The sequence below is a fragment of the Silurus aristotelis genome (genome assembly GCF_946808225.1).
Source record: "Silurus aristotelis genome assembly, chromosome: 10".
In the NCBI taxonomy this organism is placed as follows: Eukaryota; Metazoa; Chordata; class Actinopteri; order Siluriformes; family Siluridae; genus Silurus; species Silurus aristotelis.
Genome location: NC_139583.1, coordinates 1,076,754 through 1,101,753, shown reverse-complemented (window position 1 = coordinate 1,101,753; position 25,000 = coordinate 1,076,754). Strand labels below are relative to the sequence as shown.

Sequence of the window (25,000 nt, the reverse complement as noted above, 5' to 3'; positions counted from 1 at the left end):
AGTCTGGCGATGAAGTACTCGGATGTGAAGCTGGGTGAGGGGGCGGGGGCAGGGGTGGGGTTTAGGGTGGGGGCGGGGGCAGGGGCGGAGCAAGATGAATGGAGTGTGGAGAAGCACACAGAGCAAAGTCCTACTGATGCCTATGGCATCATCAACTTCCAAGGAGGATCACACTCCTATAGAGCGAAGGTATACACACACACACACACACACACACACACACACACACACTCTAAATGTGTAAACCTTGTAGGTTATTATAGGTATTAAAGGTAAGAGACACATATGACTAACTGTGTGTGTGTGTGTGTGTGTGTGTGTGTGTGTGTGTGTGTGTGTGTGTGTGTGTGTGTGTGTGTGTGCGTGCGCGCAGTATGTGCGTCTCTCCTATGACTCCAGGCCCGAGGCGATCCTTAGGTTGATGTTGAAGGAGTGGCAGATGGAGCTTCCAAAGATCCTTATTTCTGTACATGGAGGGATTCAAAACTTCGACCTGCATCCTCGTATCAAACAGGTGGTGGGGAAGGGACTCATCAAAGCAGCTGTAACAACGGGGGCCTGGATCCTCACCGGGGGAGTCAATACAGGCACGATACACACACACACACACACACACACACACACACACACACACACACACAGCTGGTGTTGCAGATAGACGGGTAGATCTACAGAGAGACAGGCAGAGGGGTAAATTTGCAGACTGTAATACATATATAAACAGATACAGAAGACAGGTGAAGATAGACAGACAGGTGGAGACGGAGAAACAGGTGGATACAGACTGACAGGTGATGATGACTGACAGATAGGTGGAGACAGACAAGTGGAGACAGGTCAGGTGAAGACAGACAGACAGGTCAGGTGAAGACAGACAGGTGAAGACAGAAAACAGGTCAGGTGAAGACAGACAGGTGGAGACAGATAGACAGGTCAGGTGAAGACAGACAGGTGAAGACAGAAAGACAGGTCATGTGAAGACAGACAGGTGAAGACAGAAAGACAGGTCAGGTGTTGATATATAAACACATTAGAGCATCTCACACCTACACACTTACTTAATGACAGCTATTCAGAGCTTCAATTATGAAGGCAGCAGACATCGTTATTATTTGTATATACACACACACACACACACACACACACACACACACACGACCCTGTAACACTAGTTATTTCTGTGCAGACTTAAAACACACATTAACCCTAAAAAACACTGCTGCAGTCATGACGAGGAGGATGATGGTGATGTGATTTTGAGCAGGTGTTGTAGGGTGTTAAAGTTTTGTGTGTGTGTGTGTGTGTGTGTGTAGGTGTGGCTAAGCATGTGGGTGATGCTCTGAAGGAGCACTCGTCCCGTTCTGCTCGGAAGATCTGTACCATCGGCATCGCGCCCTGGGGAGTGATCGAAAACCGTAATGACCTCATTGGGAGAGATGTGAGACACACACACACACACACACACACACATACGTTACGAAGTATACACTCGGAAAACACATTTTCTAGTTGCCTAGCAACATTGATGTCACAATGAACTTGTATGTGTTTTTTGCTTGTGTTTACACATGGACTGTCTAATCCTGTGTGTGTGTGTGTGTGTGTGTGTGTGTGTGTGTGTGTGTGTGTGTGTGTGTGTGTGTGTGTGTGTGTGTGTGTGTGTGTGTGTGTGTGTGTGTGTGTGTTTGTGTGTGTGTGTGTGTGTGTAGGTGGTAGCCCCCTATCAGACCCTCCTGAACCCCCTCAGTAAGCTGAATGTGTTAAATAATCTGCACTCTCACTTCATCCTGGTGGACGATGGCACCGTGGGCAAGTATGGGGCAGAGGTCAACCTTCGGAGGGAGCTAGAGAAACACATCAACCTACAGAGGATACACGCCCGTACGCAGTCTCTCTCACACACTCTCACACACACACACACACACACACACACACACACACACACACACACACACACACACACACACACACACACCTGTGCTTAAGTGTCATAGACAGACAGACAGGTAGATGTTCAGACAGACCGGTAACTTCAGTGACAGACATGTAGATTGATTGGAGACAGACATGTAGATTGATTGGAGACAGACAGACAGATAGACAGACAGGTAGATTGATGGAGACAGACAGACAGACAGGTAGATTGATGGAGCCAGACAGACAGACAGACAGACAGACAGACAGACAGACAGACTGATGGAGATAGACAGACAGACAGACAGACTGATGGAGACAGACAGACAGACTGATGGAGACAGACAGACAGACTGATGGAGATAGACAGACAGACAGACAGACAGACAGACAGACTGATGGAGACAGACAGACAGACAGACTGATGGAGACAGACAGACAGGTAGACTGATGGAGATAGACAGACAGGTAGATTGATGGACATAGACAGACAGGTAGATTGATGGACATAGACAGACAGGTAGATTGATGGACATAGACAGACAGGTAGATTGATGGACATAGACAGACAGGTAGATTGATGGACATAGACAGACAGGTAGATTGATGGACATAGACAGACAGGTAGATTGATGGACATAGACAGACAGGTAGATTGATGGACATAGACAGACAGGTAGATTGATGGACATAGACAGACAGGTAGATTGATGGAGATAGACAGACAGGTAGATTGATGGAGATAGACAGACAGGTAGATTGATGGAGATAGACAGACAGGTAGATTGATGGAGACAGACAGAAAGACAGGTAGATTGAGACAGACAGACAGACAGACAGACAGACAGACAGACAGACAGACAGGTAGACAGACAGGTAGATTGATGGAGACAGACAGACAGACAGACAGACAGGTAGATTGATGGAGATAGACAGACAGGTAGATTGATGGACATAGACAGACAGGTAGATTGATGGACATAGACAGACAGGTAGATTGATGGAGATAGACAGACAGACAGACAGACAGGTAGATTGATGGAGACAGACAGACAGACAGACAGACAGACAGACAGACAGACAGACAGGTAGATTGATGGAGACAGACAGACAGGTAGATTGATGGAGACAGACAGACAGACAGACAGACATTCATGTAGATTGATGGAGACAGACAGACATTCATGTAGATTGATGGAGACAGACAGACAGAATCACAGACATTCATGTAGATTGATGGAGACAGACAGACAGACAGACAGACAGACAGACAGACAAACAGGTAGATTGATGGAGACAGACAGACAGGTAGATTGATGGAGACAGACAGACAGGTAGATTGATGGAGACAGACAGACAGGTAGATTGATGGAGACAGACAGACAGGTAGATTGATGGAGACAGACAGACAGACATTCATGTAGATTGATGGAGACAGACAGACAGAATCACAGACAGACAGACAGACAGACCCACAGTAGAGCTGTGATTTGTCTCGTTGTTTCCGGTGTGTGTAGTTTCCTCTCCTTCTGTTTAATGTAATTTTCAGCATCATCTCCTCTCCATTCCTCTGTTTTCTCTCTCATACCTGTTTATTAGGTCTCTAGTTTCTCCTCCTGGACGCCGGTGTTTTCATGTCCCAGTTTTACAGCGTTACTGCTTCATTATCATCATCACTCTTTAAATTTCTTCCTGATTACTGCTCACGACTTCCTGTGTCTATAATATCAGTTACAGCTTCATCGTTTTATAGTCTTTATTTTATATTCCCTGCAGATTATGGGCTTATTTAAGGCTCCTCTAGTGGAGATACACGGTTTGATTAAAACTATTGGGACACATGACTTCTCCCAGCAATATGTTCTTCTTCCCCAAATCTGTTAGCACAGAAAATGACCCTTCACTTTAACTAGGAGACCTAAACCTCTTCCAGCATGACAATACACCTGTGCACAAAGCAGCTCCATGAAGATCTGCTTTCCATGGAGATGTTGGAGTGGAAGACCTCCTGCTATAGATCCCTATTTCTGGAACATATTGAACTGATGAATATGAACGCTCACTGCACCCAAGGCCTCCTTTCCTTCTTACCTACAGCAGTACCTGACTTTACTAATACCCATGTATCTGCATCAATCTCTACAAAATTTACGGGAACATCTTCCAGGAACAGTTTTGACCGTACAGTATATGGTTAGTATGTTGGTGTAAGGTTTTGATTGTGTGTGTGTGTGTGTGTGTGTGTGTGTGTGTAGGTATCGGGCAGGGTGTGCCAGTTGTAGCTCTGATATTTGAAGGTGGGCCGAACGTGATCCTGACAGTGTTGGAGTACCTGCAGGAGAACCCACCTGTCCCCGTGGTGGTGTGTGAGGGAACCGGGCGAGCAGCGGACGTACTGTCTTTTGTCCATAAACAAACTGAGGATGATGGGTAACACACACACACACACACACACACACACACACACACACACACACACACACACACACACACACACACAGAGTATCTATCTAGCCTAGAAGCATGAACCTTCTCACTTTGCTCGCTTCTCAGTTTCCCTCCAAGTTCGAGCTCTTCTCCAGTTTATTCTTCTCGTCTTCATGTTCTTGGTTTTCTGTGCCTCTCATTCCTAGGACCTTGTTTTTCTTTTCCTATGTTTGTATTTTCAGGATTTTTTTCCAGGTTCCTACTCCACATGTGCTCACCTTCTGTGTTTCCCAAGCACTCACTGTCTATCCTTCACCACGTTACCCATAACCCTAGCTGTTCTAGTGCATCTGCATGAGTGTAAAATAGTCTTCAGAGTCCAGGAGCTTCATATCAGGACCAGAGAACATGATGATTATGATGATTGCGTGTTTGAGGAACATAATGTTACTGTAATAACAGATCAGAGATAATACCGTGACCGCTGTGAACAAAGTGACTGAGACCTGGACCCTGAAGTGTGTGTGTGTGTGTGTGTGTGTGTGTATACAGTAGTCTTCCAGATGGTGTTGAGCTCGACATCATTGCGACAATCAAAAAAACTTTTAACTTCAGTCAGAACGATGCAGTGCACCTCTTCCAGACGCTCATGGAGTGTATGAAAAGCAAGGAGCTGGTAACACACACACACACACACACACACACACACACACACACACACACACTTACTCTCAATCGCACTGTTCTCTGACTGCTCTGAGATGAGTGTGTGTGTGTGTGTTTTGACAGATAACTGTGTTCCATGTCGGCTCAGAGGAACATCAGGACATTGACGTAGCCATCCTGAAGGCTCTGCTCAAAGGTGTGTGTGTGTGTGTGTGTGTGTGTGTGTGTGTGGGCGGGCACGCGCACTAATAGTCCTTTGTTTCTTCATAAGTTCCATGTTAACCTTGGCTGAGCTCCAGCAGCTAAAGTACAAAGTCAAAGGTTCCAGTCCACACCAAACCAGCATTTCCTCTCAGATCCAAACTGTTCCACATCTATGTAAACCTGCAGCTATTAGCCATTAGCTGTTAGCACAGGGGTCCCCGAACTTGGGCCCCTACGGCCCCCACAGGTGGAATGGCCCCATGAACAATGCCAGAGACATATTTTGAAAATGTAATTTTGAGAATTATTTACTCGTATCATATCTGTATTTGATATTAAAGGTTGGCTTTCAAACTAAAATGTTTCTCAGGTATTAATAGAGGTCGAAGCAGCTCTCTGCTAAAATCCATACCTATAGTTTTTCCAGCTCTCGGTCCGCTGTCATTACGAGAGCGGCCTCTAGAGGCGAATCACTGACGCCACATGCTGTTTTGTTTTTAAACGTAAAACTGTGTGCTGCATGGAGAGCGCTATATTATATTTATTATTTATAATGTATTAATTATATTATATTTATTAATGAATATATTCATATTTATTTCCTTTAGCACAGTTTCATGATTTTTTTCTAATAAAGTGCAGTACTATTCTACAGTGTTTGCTTGTTTTTTTTATTGATCTTAAATACTACGGTTGATTAATCAGTTATTCCACCTCTAGTTATTAACGTACCCTTATTATTTGTTTGGTTCACCCACCAACCACATGCATAAGGAAGTAAAGGTTTTGTTTTCTATATGAATGAATTAATCACAATAAAATCTCCACATTAACACTGCTGAGATGTTGTATGGATTAGAGACAGTGGCACTGAGTAAAAGACAGGAGGTGGAGCTGGAGGTAGCAGAGCTGAAGATGTTGAGATGTTCATTGGGAGTGAAGACGATGGACAGGATTAGAAATGAGTTTATTAGAGGGACAGCGCATGTTGGACGTTTTGGAGACAAGGTAAGGGAGGTGAGATCGAGATGGTTTGGACATGTGCAGAGGAGGGACATGGGGTATATCAGTAGGAGAATGCTGAGGATGGAGACACCAGGAAGGAGGAAAAGAGGAAGACCAAGGAGAAGGTTTATGGATGTGGTGAGGGAAGACATGCAGGTAGTTGGTGTGAAAGAGGCAGATGTAGAGGACAGGGGGGGGGTGGAGACGGATGATCCGCTGTGGCGCCCCCTAATGGGAGAAGCTGAAAGAAGAAGTCACTTCAGTCTGTGGCATTTTCTGTTACAGACCCCCATTAAAGACAGGAAACAATGTGGCCCGCACAGGAATAAAGTTTGGGGACCCCTGTGTTAGCCGTTAGCCTAGCATCCATCATCATAATACTCACAGTAGCAGATGAATAAAGGGGGCCAAGTGGCACAGTGTAGGTGGAGCTCAACGTGTCTATAGTTTGATCCTCCTGAGCTGACGTGCGTGCGTGTGTGTGTGTGTGTGTGTGCGTGCGCGTGCGCGTGCGCGTGTTTTGTAGTATTATTTTGAAAAAGAAAGATAAGAAAATGGGTGATTATAGTAACAAGTTTATACTAACAGTAATCCCTCCAATGTGTGTGTGTGTGTGTGTGTGTGTGTGTGTGTGTGTGTGTGTGTGTGTGTGTGTGTGTGTGTGTGTGTGTGTAGGCACTGACGCGTCTGCATTCGACCAGCTCGTGCTGACCCTGGCATGGAACCGAGTGGACATCGCTAAAGATCACGTGTTTGTTTACGGACAAAAGTTACTAGTGAGTGTGTGTGTGTGTGTGTGTGTGTGTGTGTGTGTGTGTGTGTGTGTGTGTGTGTGTGTGTGTGTGTGTGTGTGTGTGTGTGTGTGTGTGTGTGTGTGTGTGTAAAGTGTCACCTTTGTAAAAAAAAAAAAAAACAGTGGAAATTTCAACTCATTAGGAATCACATTTCTGTTTGTATTGAACACAAAAAACTTCTGGAGATCAATGGGGTCAAATCCTGGTGTGTGTGTGTGTGTGTGTGTGTGTGTGTGTGTGTGTGTGTGTGTGTGTGTGTGTGTGTGTGTGTGTGTGTGTGTGTGTGTGTGTGTGTGTGTGTGTGTGTGTGTGTGCAGGTAGATTCCTTGGAGCAGGCCATGCTGGATGCGCTGGTGATGGACCGTGTGGATTTTGTGAAGCTGCTAATTGAGAATGGTGTGAGCATGCACCGCTTTCTCACAATCTCACGCCTAGAGGAGCTTTACAACATGGTACACACAAACAGACACACACACACACAGACACACACACACACAGACACACACACACAGACTCGCAGCACTGAGACTCACAGCCAGACTAGACGACACTTCATTGAGACTCTCTGAGGCTTTAACCACCTTGTTTTCTGTTTCTACAGAAACAATTACCAGCAAACCCCACATTGCTGCAGCTCGTCAGAGATGTCAAACAGGTACACACTTTATACACACACACACACACTCACACACACACACACACACGTCGAGTGTCTGTTGATGACCATGTAAATATGGCCGTCCTGCAGGGAAACCTCCCACCGAACTATAAGGTCACGCTGATCGATGTGGGTTTGGTGATCGAGCACCTGATGGGCGGAACCTACCGCTGTAACTACACACGCAAACGATTCAGGATCATCTACAACAACCTGCACGGCAACACACGGGTAACCACGCAGCTTTCATCCAGCTAGCTGTGTCTAACGCGCCGCTACTCCAAATGTACTGAATGTGTACTGATGTGTGTGTGGTTTCCATAGCGATCGGGCCGAGCTCCTCCCAGCGCACCTCCTCTGAGGAAAAGTCACGAGGCCTTCAGTATCCAGGCTGATAAGAAGGAGAAAACCCGCCACAACCACTTCATCAAGACGGCACAGCCTTACAAACCAAAGGTAGAGTGAAGCGCTCTCTCTCGCGCTCTCTCTCTCTCTCTCTCTCTCTCTCTCTCTCTCTCTTTCTCTCTCTGTGTATGACTTCCTGTTTGCAAAGATTCATCACGTGATACGTCTTCCTGTCCGTCTGTCCCCGTGTCTCTCTCTCAGTTGGACTCGAGTGGGGATGTTCAGCACAGGCGCAGTAAGGAAGAGGTGGTGGACATCGATGACCCGGAGACCCGGCGCTTCCCGTACCCGTTTAACGAGCTTCTGGTGTGGGCCGTGCTGATGAAAAGGCAGCGGATGGCACTGTTCTTCTGGCAGCATGGGGAGGAGAACATGGCCAAGGCACTCGTGGCCTGCAAGCTCAGCCGCTCCATGAGCTACGAGGCCAAGAAAAGTGACGTGGTGGACGACACGTCAGAGGAGCTCAAAGAGTACTCCAAGTGAGTCTGAGTCCATCAGATTTCTTTAGTCCAGACAGCAAGGCAGATTTAATGAGGTGTGTGTGTGTGTGTGTGTGTGTCAGTGAGTTTGGTCAGCTGGCAGTGGACCTGTTGGAGCAGTCGTTCCGGCAGGATGAGATGATGGCGATGAAGCTGCTGACCTACGAGTTGAAGAACTGGAGTAATTCCACGTGTCTAAAGCTGGCCGTGTCGTCACGGTTACGGCCGTTTGTCGCTCACACGTGCACACAGATGCTGCTGTCGGACATGTGGATGGGCCGTCTGAACATGCGCAAAAACTCCTGGTACAAGGTGCAGCCCTCTGTCTGTCTGCCTCTCTCTCTGCCTCTCTGTCTGTCTATCTCTCTGCCTGCCTCTCTGTCTGCCTCTTTCTCTGTCTGCCTCTCTGTCTGTCTATCTCTCTCTCTGTCTGCCTCACTGTCTGCCTGTCTCTCTCTTTCTGCCTCTCTGTCTGCCTCTCTGTCTGCCTGTCTGTGTCTCTCTCTGCTTGTCTGCATGTCTGCTTCTTTGTCTGTCTGTGTGTCTGTCTACCTGCCTGTCTCTGATTACTTCTTTTTTCTATGTCTCCTAACTCTCTGCTCCGTGTGTGTGTGTGTGTGTGTGTGTGTGTGTGTGTGTGTGTGTGTGTGTCAGGTGATCCTGAGTATCCTGGTGTTCCCTGCCATCCTAATGTTGGAGTATAAGAGTAAGGCGGAGATGGCTCACATCCCTCAGTCTCAGGACGCTCACCAAATGACCATGGAGGACAGCGAGAACAACTTGCAGAGCCCTGACGACATCCAGATGGTACACACACACACACACACACATATATATATATACACACACACACACAGCTACCTGTACAGTGGAATTCCATTACTAGTTTAAACAGTGTGTGTGTGTGTTAAGGACGTGTTTAAGGACTCCCGCCTGAACGAGCACGTCGAGATGAAGAGTGACGCAGAGGTTCTCACACGCTCACGTCGTTTACCCATCACACGCAAGTTCTACGCCTTCTACCACGCCCCCATCGTCAAGTTCTGGACCAACACAGTGTGTGAAGCCTCTTCTCATGATTCTGTGTGTGTGTGTGTGTGTGTGTATTAGATGCTGACTAATTGAGTGTGTAACCCCACTCCTGCTGCCCCTATAACACTGAGAGCACGTCTCACTGATGCTATCATTCACTAACACAGATAAAGTCCTGGAAAAACACCTTGAGCTGCACACACACACATACACACACACATACACACACACATACACACACACATACACACACACATACACACACACACACACACACACACACACACACACAGCCATACTGCTAAACTAACGGTGGGAAAAAGCTTGACATGCTTCTTTGCCTGTGTGTGTGTGTGTGTGTGTGTGTGTGTGTGTGTGTAAGTAATATATTATTACGAATGGGTTGTTATGATGTGGTTATATGTAAAGTGTGTATTTGAGAGTGTGTGTTATATTTGCCAAAATGGTTAATGGTGTGTGTGTGTGTGTGTGTGTGTGTGTGTGTGTGTGTGTGTGTGTGTGTGTGTGTGTGTGTGTGTGTGTTTGTGTGTGTGTGTGTTTGTGTGTGTGTGTAATATATTATTCCGAATGGGTTGTTATGATGTGGTTATAAGTAAAGTGTGTATTTGAGAGTGTGTGTTATATTTGCCAAAATGGTTAATGGTGTGTGTGTGTGTGTGTGTGTGTGTGTGTGTGTGTGTGTGTGTGTGTGTGTGTGTGATCAGTTGTGCTACCTAGTCTTCCTGATGCTCTACTCGTATGTGGTGTTGGTGAAGCTGCCGAGTTTTCCGTCTCTGCAGGAGTGGATCGTCATCCTGTACATCTTCACCTCTGCTATTGAGAAAATACGAGAGGTACGCACACGCGCACGCACACACGCGCGCACACACGCAAACACACACTTTTTTTTTTTTTTTTTAGCTCAGCCAGTAAACTAGATTAGAGGTCATCAATCTGTATAAATGGGTCTCCATCTGTGTGTAGATGTTCATGTCTGAAGGAGGAAAGATTAGCCAGAAGATCAAAGTATGGTTCTGCGATTACTTCAACACGTCCGACTTCATCGCCATCGTGATGTTCGTGGTGGGCTTCGGTTTGCGCTTTGGCTCTGAGAACGTAGCGATCGTGGGGAGGACCGTTTACTGCCTGAACATCATCTTCTGGTACGTGCGTCTCCTGGACTTCCTCGCGGTGAACCAGCAGGCCGGACCCTACGTCATGATGATCGGAAAGATGGTGAGAAGCTCTTGAATAAAGCAGAGGCGACTCAGTGTCCGTATTTACACTGGAGTGTGTTGATGAAAGGTGTGTTGTGTGGGCAGGTAGCAAACATGTTCTACATCGTGGTGATCATGCTGGTGGTGCTGGTGACCTATGGTGTTCCTCGTAAAGCCATCCTCTACCCAGACTCTACGCCTCAGTGGTCTCTTATTGTCGATGTGGTCTTCCAGCCCTACTGGATGATGTACGGGGAGGTGTACGCCTACGAGATCGACGGTACGTGTTTCTCTGAAGAGATCACCATGTGATGATCTTCAGCATACTAATATTTCAATATAGCAGTACACACATTAAGCAAGGTGTAAGTGTGTGTCTGTGTCACACAGTGTGTGCCAACAACAGCAACACCGAGCCCTACATTGAGAAGCTGTGTGGTCCAGGGGTCTGGTTAACTCCAGCGCTGCAGGCTGTGTATCTGTTCATACAGTACATCCTGATGGTCAACCTGCTCATCGCCTTCTTCAAGTGAGACACACACACACACACACACACACACACACACACAAACACACACACACTTTTATGAAAAGCTCTACACTTTGAAACACCGGTAAATATTAGCATTACACCTGTAAACTTTGCACACATAAACCAGTCAACACCACCAACACTTTACACCAATAATTATGATCTCAATAAACATTACTTTACACCAGCAGCAACACCATCTTAAAAACACCATCCTGTACCATCTTTACACAAACACATCTATTCTACTCTACACCCCCCTTTCCATCATAACCGTACACCTCTAAACACCGGTCATTTGTTTCTGATGCAAATGTAGCAAGACTTCATCCTTAATCATCATCTTATCATCATTATATTACAATAACAACACTGACCTGCAGTAAACCTGTCTGTCTGTCTGTCTGTCTGTCTGACCACATCCCCACAGTAACGTGTACCTGCAGGTGATGTCCATGTCTAACCTGGTGTGGAAATATCAGCGTTACCACTTCATCATGGCGTATCATGATAAACCTGTTCTCCCTCCACCACTAATTATCTTCTGCCACATCGCCTCACTCATCCGCTTCCTCTGCAAAAGCAGGAAAAAGGACAGCAGTGCTTATGGACCAAGTACATCACACACTCCACATTTGCATATGTGTAGAATGTCTATAATATCTCTTACATATATACACACCCATGTTCTTTCTATGTGCAGAGCTCTTCCTGACTGAGGAGGACCAGAAAAAACTGCATGATTTTGAGGAGCAGTGTGTGGAGACGTATTTCCATGAGAAAGATGACAAGTTTCACTCTGGGAGTGATGAGAGGATCAGATTAACCTCCGACCGGTTAGCATCTCTACCACTATATACTCGTAGCATTTTATAACAACTTTACACCACTAAACACTGCATCACAGCAACTTTACACCACTAAACACTGCATCACAACAACTTTACACCATTAAACACTGCATCACAGCAACTTTACACCATTAAACACTGCATCACAACAACTTTACACCATTAAACACTGCATCACAGCAACTTTACACCATTAAACACTGCATCACAGCAACTTTACACCATTAAACACTGCATCACAGCAACTTTACACCACTAAACACTGCATCACAACAACTTTACACCACTAAACACTGCATCACAACAACTTTACACCATTAAACACTGCATCACAGCAACTTTACACCATTAAACACTGCATCACAGCAACTTTACACCATTAAACACTGCATCACAGCAACTTTACACCACTAAACACTGCATCACAACAACTTTACGCCACTAAACACTGCATCACAACAACTTTACACCACTAAACACTGCATCACAACAACTTTACACCACTAAACACTGCATCACAGCAACTTTACACCACTAAACACTGCATCACAGCAACTTTACACCACTAAACACTGCATCACAGCAACTTTACACCACTAAACACTGCATCACAGCAACTTTACACCATTAAACACTGCATCACAGCAACTTTACACCACTAATCACTGCATCACAGCAACTTTACACCATTAAACACTGCATCACAGCAACTTTACACCACTAAACACTGCATCACAGCAACTTTACACCACTAATCACTGCATCACAGCAACTTTACACCACTAAACACTGCATGACAGCAACTTTACACCATTAAACACTGCATCACAGCAACTTTACACCATTAAACACTGCATCACGGTGTAGTCTGATTTAATTAAATTAAATGAAACCTGGTATTGATTTGACCATTTCTGCTTCATTGAATTTGATGCGTTCCTGCTTGTTTCTGCAGGGTGGAGACGATGAGTATCCAGCTAAGGGAGGTTGGGAACAGGGTGAATTTTATAAAGCGGTCTTTGCACTCTCTGGACTCTCAGATTGGTCACCTGCAGGACCTTTCTGCTCTGACCGTGGACACTCTGAAGGCTCTGACGGCGCAGAGAGCTTCGGAAGCCAGCAAAGTGCACAACGAAATCACGCGAGAACTTAGCCTGTCTAAGAACTTGGTGCCTGGCACCATGGACCCCGTCCCTCCTTCAAAAGCTTCCATTTTGGTTCAGAGAACTGTTTATCCACCCTCTTCCAACATGGCTGACTCTCTGTTTGGGAGAGGAGCTTCGGAGGGGGTGCGTCTGAGAGCTGAGCTGGGGATGACTCCTGAGAGGAGGCTGGCGTTTTCTCCAGAGGCTGGAACCTTTGGTGCCGCTGCACACGCTCTCGCTCAGCCGGACGATCGCACCGACAGCAGCCTGCCGACGTCATCTGATGCCACAGGGACTTTCTTCGTCAGCACCCCCACACAACCGAGCAGCATACACTCACACACACACACTCACAGTACACACACGGGCCGGTCTCACTCTCCTCCTGAGGCTGCTGTGGAGTTTGGTGCCTTTGTGGGTGAGTATGATGACATCATGATGATGATGATGATGATGATGATGATGATTGTGGAAAGCAAAGAGCTTTTTGTTTGTACTCGGAAGTTGTGCTTGAGAGTGAGTCGGAGTGTGAGTGTTACGTGAATCCCGCCTTTAACGATGATGAAGGCTACATACAGAGCAAAGGGACCTCAAAGTCCCTCCCAGGCCCCGCCCCTAGACCTGTCTCTGCCCCCAGGAGGCCCTATCTACGGCGCAGTCAACCTTATAAAGGAGCTCCGCGTCGACTCCGTGGCAGAACCAGAGCTGGAGGTTTGGCTTCGCTGCCTCACCCTGCACCCTTAGGAGCGGTTTTCAAACCCGTGTACACTTTAGTCCACAGTCTAGTATCTAAAGCCGAGCATGATAACGAGTGAAAATACATACTGAGGGACACATCTGATCATCTTAAACCATTCACAACATCAGCAGATAGAAGATCAGGCACTTCCTTATGTCAGGGTTTAGATGATTTAAATAGACCAGAAATATACGAGCATCACTGATATACTTACAGTCGGGTCCACCTGTCGTCCCAGAGCTGTTCCTGTTCCATCAGTTATCAAACACTACCTCCTTCAGCTGACCATCTCCATTCTAAACACTTCAGCTGAACATCTTCATCTTACACACTTTACCTGAACATCTCCATCTTACACACTTCAGCTGAACATCTCCATCTTACACACTTCAGCTGAACATCTCCACACTACACACTCCAGCTGAACATCTCCACACTACACAGTGATCACCAGCTGTTACTTGGTGCCTGGGAATCAGTAACAGGAAAACTGGAAAGCCTCAGTAGAACCATGAAAGGAAACGGAAACTCGGGTTGCTGGGAAATTCTGAACAATAGCTGGAAAGTGTGAATAAAAAGATATTACAAAGAAAAATGTGGAACTTTAAATTCAGCCATCTTGGAAACGCGTGAACTTTATAACATCTAAACAACATTAAACATCAGAAATAAGAGACGAAGGAAAGTGTAACATGAGGACACCAAAATATGGAGGAGGGAAAAGGAAAAAAGGCTCATGAAGGTGTGGAAATGTGAGAAAAGTACGAATTCAGAAAACGAGAAAATTATGGAGACAAATTAAAGATGTAGATGGATTCTAGAGAAAGTAGATGATGAAGATTAGACACGAAGGTAACTAAGGAAGGAGCAGAACTTAAACACTGAAGACTGCGAGCAGGAAATGAAGAATCCAAGTGACGCCTAACTACAATAAACTCCATAAATCAGGAGAAGAAAAGCAAACGCAACTCCAGAGTTATAGAGCTGAGCGTTATATACGTTTATCTCCTGGTCAGGTGGGAATAGTGGATTGTGATTGGCTGAAGGAGTTCAGGCGTGAGTTCAGAGTGTTGGTAGTTTGTGTTTGTCAGTTGAATCTAAACGAATGCTGCTTATAAACACCTGTAACCATAGTAACATCCAGTTCCATCCAGAGTCAGACTGCAACGGTAGACGTCTCCTAATGACCTCACTGATCTCCATGGAGGAGTTTAGTGTTTGATGATTTGGTGAACTGGAGAAGAAAACGTTCAAATCAGAACTAATGAAAAGCAGCACCAGGAGTCACTCCCATGGTTTAATGTGGATGTATGATGACTGATGGGACAGACTATGCTCTTACAGGTGTGTGTGTGTGTGTGTGTGTGTGTGTGTGTGTGTGGACTCGTCTGTGTGAATTCAGTACCGCTCCTCTAAATCGGGAATTTGAAAACCAGTGGCCTAGACCTCCTGTTTTGTTTGGGTGTGATGGTGTGGGCAGGTGGGACTCCTGAACTGTATAGGAGAACGTGACTGGTGTGTGTGTGGTGCTAAATGTGGGGCAGATGAAAGGAGTGTGTATAAGTGTGTGTAATGCTTGCTGTCGGCAGAAGAAAGGTAGGGGTGTGTGTGTGTGTGTGTGTGTGTGTGTGTGAGAGGTGGTGGTTATATATGGAAAGTGAGGTGATGGTAATGTGTAATGTGTTTTCCTGCCTGATGATGTCACTGCTCTGGAAATGGTACAAAATATATATATTTTAAATATTGATGCTGTTTATTGAAACGAAGGTGGAATTTATTGTTATTTTGTTTATTACATATTTTATTACCTACTTATTTTATTTTATTTACATGACCGTGATCAGCTCTCCCAGACTCCAGCTCTGTGGAAACAACACAAACAAGCTGATTGATGTGTTCGGTTTGATTTGGTTGTAAATTTTAGCGGTGTTCGTGCGCCCTCTAGTGACAGAAAGTGGCTTTGCAGGGTTTATGATGGTTCAAAGTTTAAATCAGAATACTGCAATATTTATCAGGTTTACCATTAATAACGTGTGTGTGTGTGTTTGTGTGTTTGTGTGTGTGTGTGTGTGTGCATTAGTGCTTATTACACATTTCTTACAATCCAGTTACAATAAATACAAGTGCTTTGATCCTGAAGTGGTGTAAAAAGTTACATGGTTGTGTACACACACACACACACACACACACACACACACACACACACACACACACAGTAATAATACTTTAGATGTGTGTTGATTGACAGCTGGTGTGGTGTGAAGCGGTGTAAAGTCCACACTGGTCTGACATGTCGAGTGTTAGATTAACTGTTTCCAGAGCACACAATCATCAGACAGCAGTAGGGGTGTGTGTGTGTGTGTGTGTGTGTATATGCAAGTGTGTGTAAGAGGTCATACGTGCGACTTGCACTGTTCTCACACATTCCTGTTTCTTTATAAGGTCATAAGGATGATTCTGAAGGTCAAAGGTCATCCCCAAAGCAGAGCTCTGTGGGCTGCAGGCAGCTTAGTCACAGCAGCAAGGTCAGACACACACACACACGCACACACACACACACACACACACACACACACACACACACACACACACACACACACACAGTACAGGACTGAGTGCATCAGAGTCATGTGCCCATGACCTTCATCCTCTGTGTGTGTGTGTGTGTGTGTGTGTGTGTGTGTGTGTGTGTGTGTGTGTGTGTGTGTGTGTGTGTGTGTGTGTGTGTGTGTGTGTGTGTGTGTTACAGGGAGAAGGCCACATGAGGACAGTGAACTCCTATGCTGGTTTCACAGAGCTCAACAAACATCCAGCTTTCCTGCAATCAAGTACACACACACACACACACACACACACACACACACACACACACACACACACACACTGAACTTTATAGCACCCATAAAACAGTCCCCTGTGTGATGAATTACTATTGTGTTATATTCTATTACAATTAAAACCATGTTATATTTATACTTTATAAAAAATAATGGATTTACTTTTTAATTGTTTTGTGATTTGATGGTTATAAAATAAAGGAAAAATGATATTTTTTCTTAAATTCAGCAGTTATTTTTATTTATATTCTGGTAGTTGTTTAGCTGTTTATATGTTTATTTGTAAATACAGAAGGAGATTTTTGTAACTCAGTAGACAGCAGATTGTCCCCAAGACACACAGTTTTGACCTTGTGGGGACGTTCAGCTGGTCTTCATTTGGAACATTGTTCATCACATATACTGTCATTAATTAGCTTCTAATGATCATGATCACAACATTGTGTGTGTGTGTGTGTGTGTGTGTGTGTGTGTGTGTGTGTGTGTGTGTGTGTGTGTGTGTGTGTGTCAGGTCTGAGTAAGTGGGACAAGAGTCGAGTGTCAGCGGAGGATGTTCAGCTTCATGAGGACTCGCGAGCAGCTCTGCTACTGGTACACACACATACACACACACACACACACACACATAATACAAATACAGGAGCATTTCAATAAATTTGAATATCATTAAAAAGTGTATTTATTTTAGTAATTTAATAGAAATAGTAACACTGTATATTATATAGATTCAGCACACACACACATTTCAAGTGTTTATTTCTTTTCATTTTGATGATTTTGTTTCATATTTAAGAAAAAAACACCAATTCACATCTTAAAAAATAAGAAAACTTCATAAAACCAATCAAAAACATTTTGAGTGAATTGTTGATCTTCTGGAAAGTCTGTTATTTACTGTATCTGTAATCAATACTTGGTCGTGGCTCCTTTTGCTTTAATTACTGCCTCAATTGGGCGTGGCATGGAGGAGATCAGACTGTGGCATGGAGAAGATCAGACTGTGGCATGGAGATCAGACTGTGGCATGGAGGAGATCAGACTGTGGCATGGAGGAGATCAGACTGTGGCATGGAGGAGATCAGACTGTGGCATGGAGGAGATCAGACTGTGGCATGAAGATCAGACTGTGGCATGGAGGAGATCAGACTGTGGCATGGAGGAGATCAGTCTGTGGCATGGAGAAGATCAGTCTGTGGCATGGAGGAGATCAGACTGTGGCATGGAGGAGATCAGACTGTGGCATGGAGGAGATCAGACTGTGGCATGGAGGAGATCAGTCTGTGGCATGGAGATCAGTCTGTGGCATGGAGGAGATCAGACTGTGGCATGGAGGAGATCAGACTGTGGCTAGCTGAGGTGGTGTGGAAGCCCAGGTTTCTTTGACAGTGGCCTTCAGCTCATCTGCATTTTTTCAGTCTCTTGTTTGTCATGTTCCTCTTGATAATACACCAGAGATTCTCCATGGGGTGCAGGTCTGGTGAGTTTGCTGGCAGTCAAGCACACCAACACCATGGTCATTTAAACAACTTCTGGAGCTTTTGGCAGTGTGGGCAGGTGCTAAATCCTGCTGGAAAATAAAACCAACATGTCCATTAAGCTCTTCAGCAGAGGGAAGCATGGAGTGCTTCACAGCCACTATCTTACACTGGACCTCAAGCGGCTTGGATTCTGTGCCTCTCCTCTCTTCTTCTTCCAGACTCTGGGATCCTGATTTCCACATGAAATGCACAATTTTCTTTCCTTTCATCTGAAAAGACGATTTTGTCCCACTGAGCAACAGTCCAGTGCTTTTTGTGCTTTGTTCAGGTGAGACACCTCTGACGTTGTCTCTGGTTCAGGAGCAGCTCGACACGAGGAATGATTCCGTTGTAGCTCATGGAGACGTCTGTGTGTGGAGGCTCTTGAAGCACTGTCTCCAGCTGCAGTCCACTCTTTCTGAATCTCCACAAATTCTTGAATCAGCTTTGTTTCATCTTTTTCTACCACATTTTTCCTTCCATTCAACTTTCCATCAATGTTCTTGGGTCAGGCAGTCTGTGAACAGCAGCTTCTTCAGCGATGATCTGTGTCTCCTCCATGTGCAGGGGTCTCCTCCATGTGCAGGGGGTCAATGATCGTCTTCTGAACTGTCGAGTCAGCAGTCTTCCACCATGATTGTGGAGCCTGAACCAGACTGAGACACCATTTAAAGACTCAGGAAACCTGAGCAGGTGTTTGGAGTTAATGAGATGATTAGAGTGAGACATCACGAGTCTCTTTTTGACAATCTTCTCATTTTCTGAGATATTGAATTTTGGTTTTTTATTATCTGTGAAAATGATCAAAATTATAAGAAATAAACACTTAAAATATCAGTGTGTGTGATGAATCTATATAATATACACGTTTCACTTTCTGTATTAAATTACTAAAATAAATCAACTTCTTAATGATATTCAAATTTATCTAAATACAGATGCATATAATTAATATTAAAGTTCCGGCAGTGATGGGTGAGTGTGTGTTTGTTTGACCCTCCTTCTTTTGTTTCCTGTGTAGGAAAGAGCTCAAGGAAAATCAGTGCAGGCCAGCAGCAGTGTGTGAGTATACACACACACACACACACACACACACACACACACACACACACACACACACACACACACACACACATCCGCACAGCTACAGTGAGTAATGTTTCTTCGGTTGTGTTTTACAGAAGTCCAGTAGAGGACACCATCACTGGTGAGACACACCAGATTTTCTCTCTTTTACACACACACACACACACACACACACACACACACACACACACACACACACACATTCTTGTATGGCACACATTGTCTTTAATAATTCACATTTGGGGCTAGGTATCACATCGCTACATCATATCCTGTCTGACCACACTCTGTGTGTGTGTGTGTGTGTGTGTGTGTGTGTGTGTGTGTGTGTGTGTGTGTGTGTGTGTGTGTGTGTGTGTGTGTGTGTGTGTGTTACAGCCACAGTAAGCCTGTTCTCAGCCCGCCACAGCCCTCTCAGTACACGTAAGGACTGTAAGTCTCCCTCTGCTGGCTGACTAGCTCTACTGCACTCTGTACACGCGTATATATACACACACACACACACACATATACACACACACACACACACACAGAGGTGGCAAAAGTACACACATCCTTTACTTAAGTAGAAGTACAGATCCTCATGTTTTAAAATACTCGGGTAAAAGTTGAAGTACTGATTATACTTTTTTACTGAAGTGAAAGTAAAGACGTTTTGACTCAAGTCAAGAGTCAAGAAGTCAAGAAGCTTTTATTGTCATTTCAACCATATATAGCTGATGCAGTACACAGTGAAATGAAACAACGTTCCTCCTGAACCCAGGTGCTACATAAAACAACATAAAACAAACAGTACAGAACAGAAGAACACAGGGCCGAGAACTAAGATCCTCACCACATAAAGTGCATGTGTGCAGCTGGTGCAAACAGTGCAAAAGACAACACAAGACAGTGCAAGACAACACAGGACAGTGCAGGATAATACACAATACACAAAATATAAAATTAAAAATAGAAATAGCTCCGCCAGTAAAACCTGTCGTAACAGAATAAGGTGCAGTGTAAACAGAAAAATGTAAACAGAATTTGTGCAATTCAGCAGTAGCAGCAATCAAAAATAGATTTAACAGTGACCAAAGGATTTGGACAGAATATTGTGCAAAATAACAAGTCCCGGAATCAGCAACAGACGGCATGTAAACATTTTGCGATCGTGAAAAATGTGATTGGTATTGAAACCTGGGTGAACGAAGTGTATGATGGGTGTTGAGTCCGGTTTGTGCAGATCAGTCACACGTGTCTGTGTGTGTGTGTGTGTGTGTGTGTGTGCGTTTGTGTGTGTGAGAGAGAGTTTAGTTCAGTTCTTTGTTGAGGAGCCTGATGGCTTGCGGGAAAAAACTGTTGCACAGTCTGGATGTGGCGGCCCGAATGCTTCGGAACCGTTTCCCTGATGGTAGAAGTGTGAAAAGTGTGTGTGACGGGTGTGTGTGATCGTCCACAATGCTGTGTGCTTTGCGGATGCAGTGTGTGGTGTAAATGTCCATGATAGAGGGGAGAGAGATTCCGATGATCTTCTCAGCTGTCCTCACTATCCTCTGTAGGGTCTTGCGATCCGAGACGGTGCAGTTCCCAAACCAGGCAGTGATGCAGCTGCTCAGGATGCTCTCAATGGTCCCTCTGTAGAACATGGACAGGATGGGGGGAGGGAGATGAGCTTTCCTCAGCCTTCTCAGGAAGTAGAGACGCTGCTGGGCTTTCTTGGTGATGGAGCTGGTGTTAAGTGACCAGGTGAGGTTGTCCGCCACCAACACCAAGGAATTTGGTGCTCTTGACGATCTCCACTGAGGATCCAGCGATGATCAGTGGAGAATGGTCACTTTGTGTTCTCCTGAAGTCAACAACCATCTCTTTAGTTTTGTCAACGTTTAGAGACAGGTTGTTGGCTCCACACCAGGCTGTTAACCGTTGCACCTCCTCTCTGTATGCTGACTCGTCGTTCTTGCTGATTAGACCCACCACGGTCGTGTCATCGGCAAACTTGATGATGTGATTCGAGCTGTGCATTGGTGCACAGTCGTGAGTCAGCAGAGTGAACAGCAGTGGACTGAGCACACAGCCCTGGGGGGCCCCAGTGCTCAGTGTGGTGGTGCTGGAGATGCTGTTTCCGATCCGGACTGACTGAGGTCTTCCAGTCAGGAAGTCCAGGATCCAGTTGCAGAGGGAGGTGTTCAGGCCCAGTAGGCTCAGCTTCTCAATCAGGTGCTGAGGAATGATTGTGTTGAATGCTGAACTGAAGTCTATGAACAGCATCCTTACATAAGAGTCCTTGTTATCCAGATGGGTGAGGGCCAGATGGAGGGTTGTGGAAATAGCATCGTCCGTGGAGCGGTTTGGACGACATGCGAACTGCATGGGGTCCAGTGCGGGTGGAAGCTGGGTCTTTATGTGCCTCATGACGAGCCTCTCGAAGCACTTCATCATGATGGGTGTGAGTGCAACGGGACGATATTCATTGAGGCAGGAGACAGAAGACTTTTTCGGCACAGGAATGATGGTCGTCGTCTTGAGGAACATAGGAACGGTGGCGCTGCTCAGGGAGATTTTGAAGATGTCAGTGAGGACATCTGCTAGCTGTTGTGCACATTCCCTGAGCACTCCGCCAGGAATGTTGTCTGGTCCAGCAGACTTCCGTGGGTTAACTCTGCATAGAGTTTTCCTCACTTCAGCTGTGGTTAGACAGAGCACCTGGTCACTGGGAGGAGGGATGGTCTTCCTCGCCACCATGTTGTTCTGCACCTCGAACCGGGCGTAGAAGTCGTTCAGCGCATCTGGGAGGGAGGCGTCACGGTCACAAGCAGGTGATGTGGTCTTGTAATTCGTGATCGCCTGGATGCCCTGCCACATGCGCCGGGTGTCTCCACTGTCCTGGAAGTGGCCGTGGATTCTCTTGGCGTGTGCGCGCTTCGCCTCTCTGATGGCACGGGACAGTTTGGCCCTTGCTGTTTTCAAGGCCGCCCTGTCCCCTGCTCTGAAGGCAGAGTCTCTTGTTTTTAGCAGCGCACGCACCTTGGCGGTCATCCACGGCTCAGAAATGTACTTCAGTAAAAAGTAGTTATTACTTCTACCTGTTTTAGCTGTTAACTGGACCTCACATCATATTAATATTAGATAGATAGATAGATAGATAGATAGATAGATAGATAGATAGATAGATAGATAGATAGATAGATAGGTAGGTAGGTAGGTAGGTAGGTAGGTAGGTAGGTAGGTAGATCATGTTCTCATCACTGACTCCCTCTGTCTCATCCACATTAACCCCAAACTTCTTACTGCCTTCTGTCTGCTGATTCTTATCTCCATAAACTAGTCTACATCTGTGGTGAGTGAGGGTCAGGACTTTATACACCAGCGGATTGGAAAAGACGCGCAGTAACAGGAAATCAGTTGTTCGGCTGAAATCAGCGCGCAGTGAAAATAAAAAATATATTTCACCAAATCAGTGGATTAAAACTAAAGTAACGAGCCGGTTTTGAAAATGTAACAAGTAAAAAGTACAGATATTTGTGTAAAAATGTAATGAGTAAAAGTAAAAAGTCTGAAAAATAAATAGTGGAGTAAAAAACTGATACCAGAAAAATCTACTGAAGTACAATAACGAAGTATTTGATGTATACACACTCTGAATCAATATCATTATCTCTCTCTCTGTAGCGATTGGTTCTCCCTTTAAGCCGATGGAAGGTTATCAGTATTCAGGTGAGTAAATTTAGGTGTAAATCACATTGTAATCCGGAACTCCTTTTACTGTCATCTTATGCTACGTGTGTGTGTGTGTGTGTGTGTGTGATAGCGGTGGAGCGTAATAACCTCATGAGGTTGTCCCAGAGCATCCCGTTCACCCCTGTGCCCCCTAGAGGTAAGACGGAGTAACTGCCCCTCATCACCACCTCACCTCACCATCTCACCCCGGGGGTGTGGCCATCAGACTGGACTTCACCTGTTTCTGATTGGTTCTGTTTGGTTGTTCATGACTATTAGTGATTGAGTGATTGACCAGATTTCAGACGTTTTGTGTGTGTGTGTGTGTGTGTGTGTGTGTGTGTGTGTGTGTGTTGTAGGAGAGCCAGTAACAGTATACTGTCTGGAGGAAAGTTCTCCCACTAACATTAATAACAGCATGTCGTCGTGGGCGCAGCGTGGCCTCTGTGCTAAGATTGAGTTCCTGAGTAAGGAGGAAATGGGCGGCGGCCTGAGGCGGGCACTGAAGGTGCTGTGCACCTGGTCTGAGTACGACATCCTCAAACCTGGACACCTGTACATCGTCAAGTCCTTCCTCCCTGACGTCATCAACACCTGGAAGAGCGTCTACAAGGAGGATACCGTCCTGCACCTCTGCCTCAGGGTACCTACACTGTATTTTACTGTAGTAGTTTACTGTAGAGTTTACTGTAGAGCTGAATGTAGAGTTTACTGTAGAGCTGAATGTAGAGCTGAATGTAGAGTTTACTGTAGAGCTGAATGTAGAGTTTACTGTAGAGCTGAATGTAGAGCTGAATGTAGAGCTGAATGTAGAGTTTACTGTAGAGCTGAATGTAGAGCTGAATGTAGAGCTGAATGTAGAGCTTACTGTAGAGCTTACTGTAGAGCTGAATGTAGAGTTGAATGTAGAGCTGAATGTAGAGCTGAATGTAGAGCTGAATGTAGAGTTTACTGTAGAGCTGAATGTAGAGTTTACTGTAGAGCTGAATGTAGAGTTTACTGTAGAGCTGAATGTAGAGTTTACTGTAGAGCTGAATGGAAGAGTTTACTGTAGAGCTGAATGGAAGAGTTTACTGTAGAGCTGAATGTAGAGTTTACTGTAGAGCTGAATGTAGAGTTTACTGTAGAGCTGAATGTAGAGTTTACTGTAGAGCTGAATGTAGAGCTGAATGTAGAGCTGAATGTAGAGCTGAATGTAGAGCTGAATGTAGAGCTGAATGTAGAGCTGAATGTAGAGTTTACTGTAGAGCTGTATGTAGAGTTTACTGTAGAGCTGTATGTAGAGTTTACTGTAGAGCTGAATGTAGAGTTTACTGTAGAGCTGAATGTAGAGTTTACTGTAGAGCTGAATGTAGAGCTGAATGTAGAGCTGAATGTAGAGCTGAATGTAGAGCTGTATGTAGAGTTTACTGTAGAGCTGAATGTAGAGCTGAATGTAGAGTTTACTGTAGAGCTGAATGTAGAGTTTACTGTAGAGCTGAATGTAGAGTTTACTGTAGAGCTGAATGTAGAGCTGTATGTAGAGTTTACTGTAGAGCTGAATGTAGAGCTGTATGTAGTTTACTGTAGAGCTGAATGTAGAGCTGTATGTAGAGTTTACTGTAGAGCTGTATGTAGAGTTTACTGTAGAGCTGAATGTAGAGCTGAATGTAGAGCTGTATGTAGAGCTGAATGTAGAGCTGAATGTAGAGTTTACTGTAGAGCTGAATGTAGAGCTGAATGTAGAGCTGTATGTAGAGTTTACTGAAGAGCTGAATGTAGAGTTTACTGTAGAGCTGAATGTAGAGCTGAAT

General features: G+C 45.2%; 1 protein-coding gene across 5 annotated transcripts in view; it reads left to right on the top strand.

Annotated features, from left to right (window-relative positions):
- Positions 1–25,000, top strand: part of trpm7 (transient receptor potential cation channel, subfamily M, member 7) — a 40,696-nt gene that overhangs the window by 13,470 nt on the left and 2,226 nt on the right. Inside the window, exons 4-36 of one of the 5 annotated variants that reach the window (XM_083552181.1) lie at positions 1–189; positions 374–587; positions 1,314–1,438; positions 1,710–1,881; positions 4,170–4,344; positions 4,894–5,017; positions 5,131–5,203; positions 6,892–6,992; positions 7,328–7,462; positions 7,612–7,665; positions 7,759–7,899; positions 7,993–8,124; positions 8,275–8,552; positions 8,636–8,864; positions 9,207–9,359; positions 9,465–9,608; positions 10,310–10,438; positions 10,569–10,820; positions 10,907–11,081; positions 11,192–11,330; positions 11,764–11,948; positions 12,037–12,169; positions 13,140–13,747; positions 13,834–14,040; positions 16,511–16,593; positions 16,818–16,896; positions 17,417–17,496; positions 19,444–19,484; positions 19,604–19,629; positions 19,887–19,940; positions 23,160–23,204; positions 23,299–23,364; positions 23,567–23,850. The exon at positions 1–189 is cut by the window's left edge and continues 46 nt beyond it. In XM_083552181.1, coding sequence (XP_083408307.1) covers positions 1–189; positions 374–587; positions 1,314–1,438; positions 1,710–1,881; positions 4,170–4,344; positions 4,894–5,017; positions 5,131–5,203; positions 6,892–6,992; positions 7,328–7,462; positions 7,612–7,665; positions 7,759–7,899; positions 7,993–8,124; positions 8,275–8,552; positions 8,636–8,864; positions 9,207–9,359; positions 9,465–9,608; positions 10,310–10,438; positions 10,569–10,820; positions 10,907–11,081; positions 11,192–11,330; positions 11,764–11,948; positions 12,037–12,169; positions 13,140–13,747; positions 13,834–14,040; positions 16,511–16,593; positions 16,818–16,896; positions 17,417–17,496; positions 19,444–19,484; positions 19,604–19,629; positions 19,887–19,940; positions 23,160–23,204; positions 23,299–23,364; positions 23,567–23,850 — 5,025 coding nt within the window. Of the gene's footprint in view, positions 190–373; positions 588–1,313; positions 1,439–1,709; positions 1,882–4,169; positions 4,345–4,893; positions 5,018–5,130; positions 5,204–6,891; positions 6,993–7,327; positions 7,463–7,611; positions 7,666–7,758; positions 7,900–7,992; positions 8,125–8,274; positions 8,553–8,635; positions 8,865–9,206; positions 9,360–9,464; positions 9,609–10,309; positions 10,439–10,568; positions 10,821–10,906; positions 11,082–11,191; positions 11,331–11,763; positions 11,949–12,036; positions 12,170–13,139; positions 13,748–13,833; positions 14,041–16,510; positions 16,594–16,817; positions 16,897–17,416; positions 17,497–19,443; positions 19,485–19,603; positions 19,630–19,886; positions 19,941–23,159; positions 23,205–23,298; positions 23,365–23,566; positions 23,851–25,000 lie in introns of those variants that run through there. The other 4 variants (XM_083552183.1, XM_083552182.1, XM_083552184.1 and 1 more) reach the window with 4 other exon arrangements.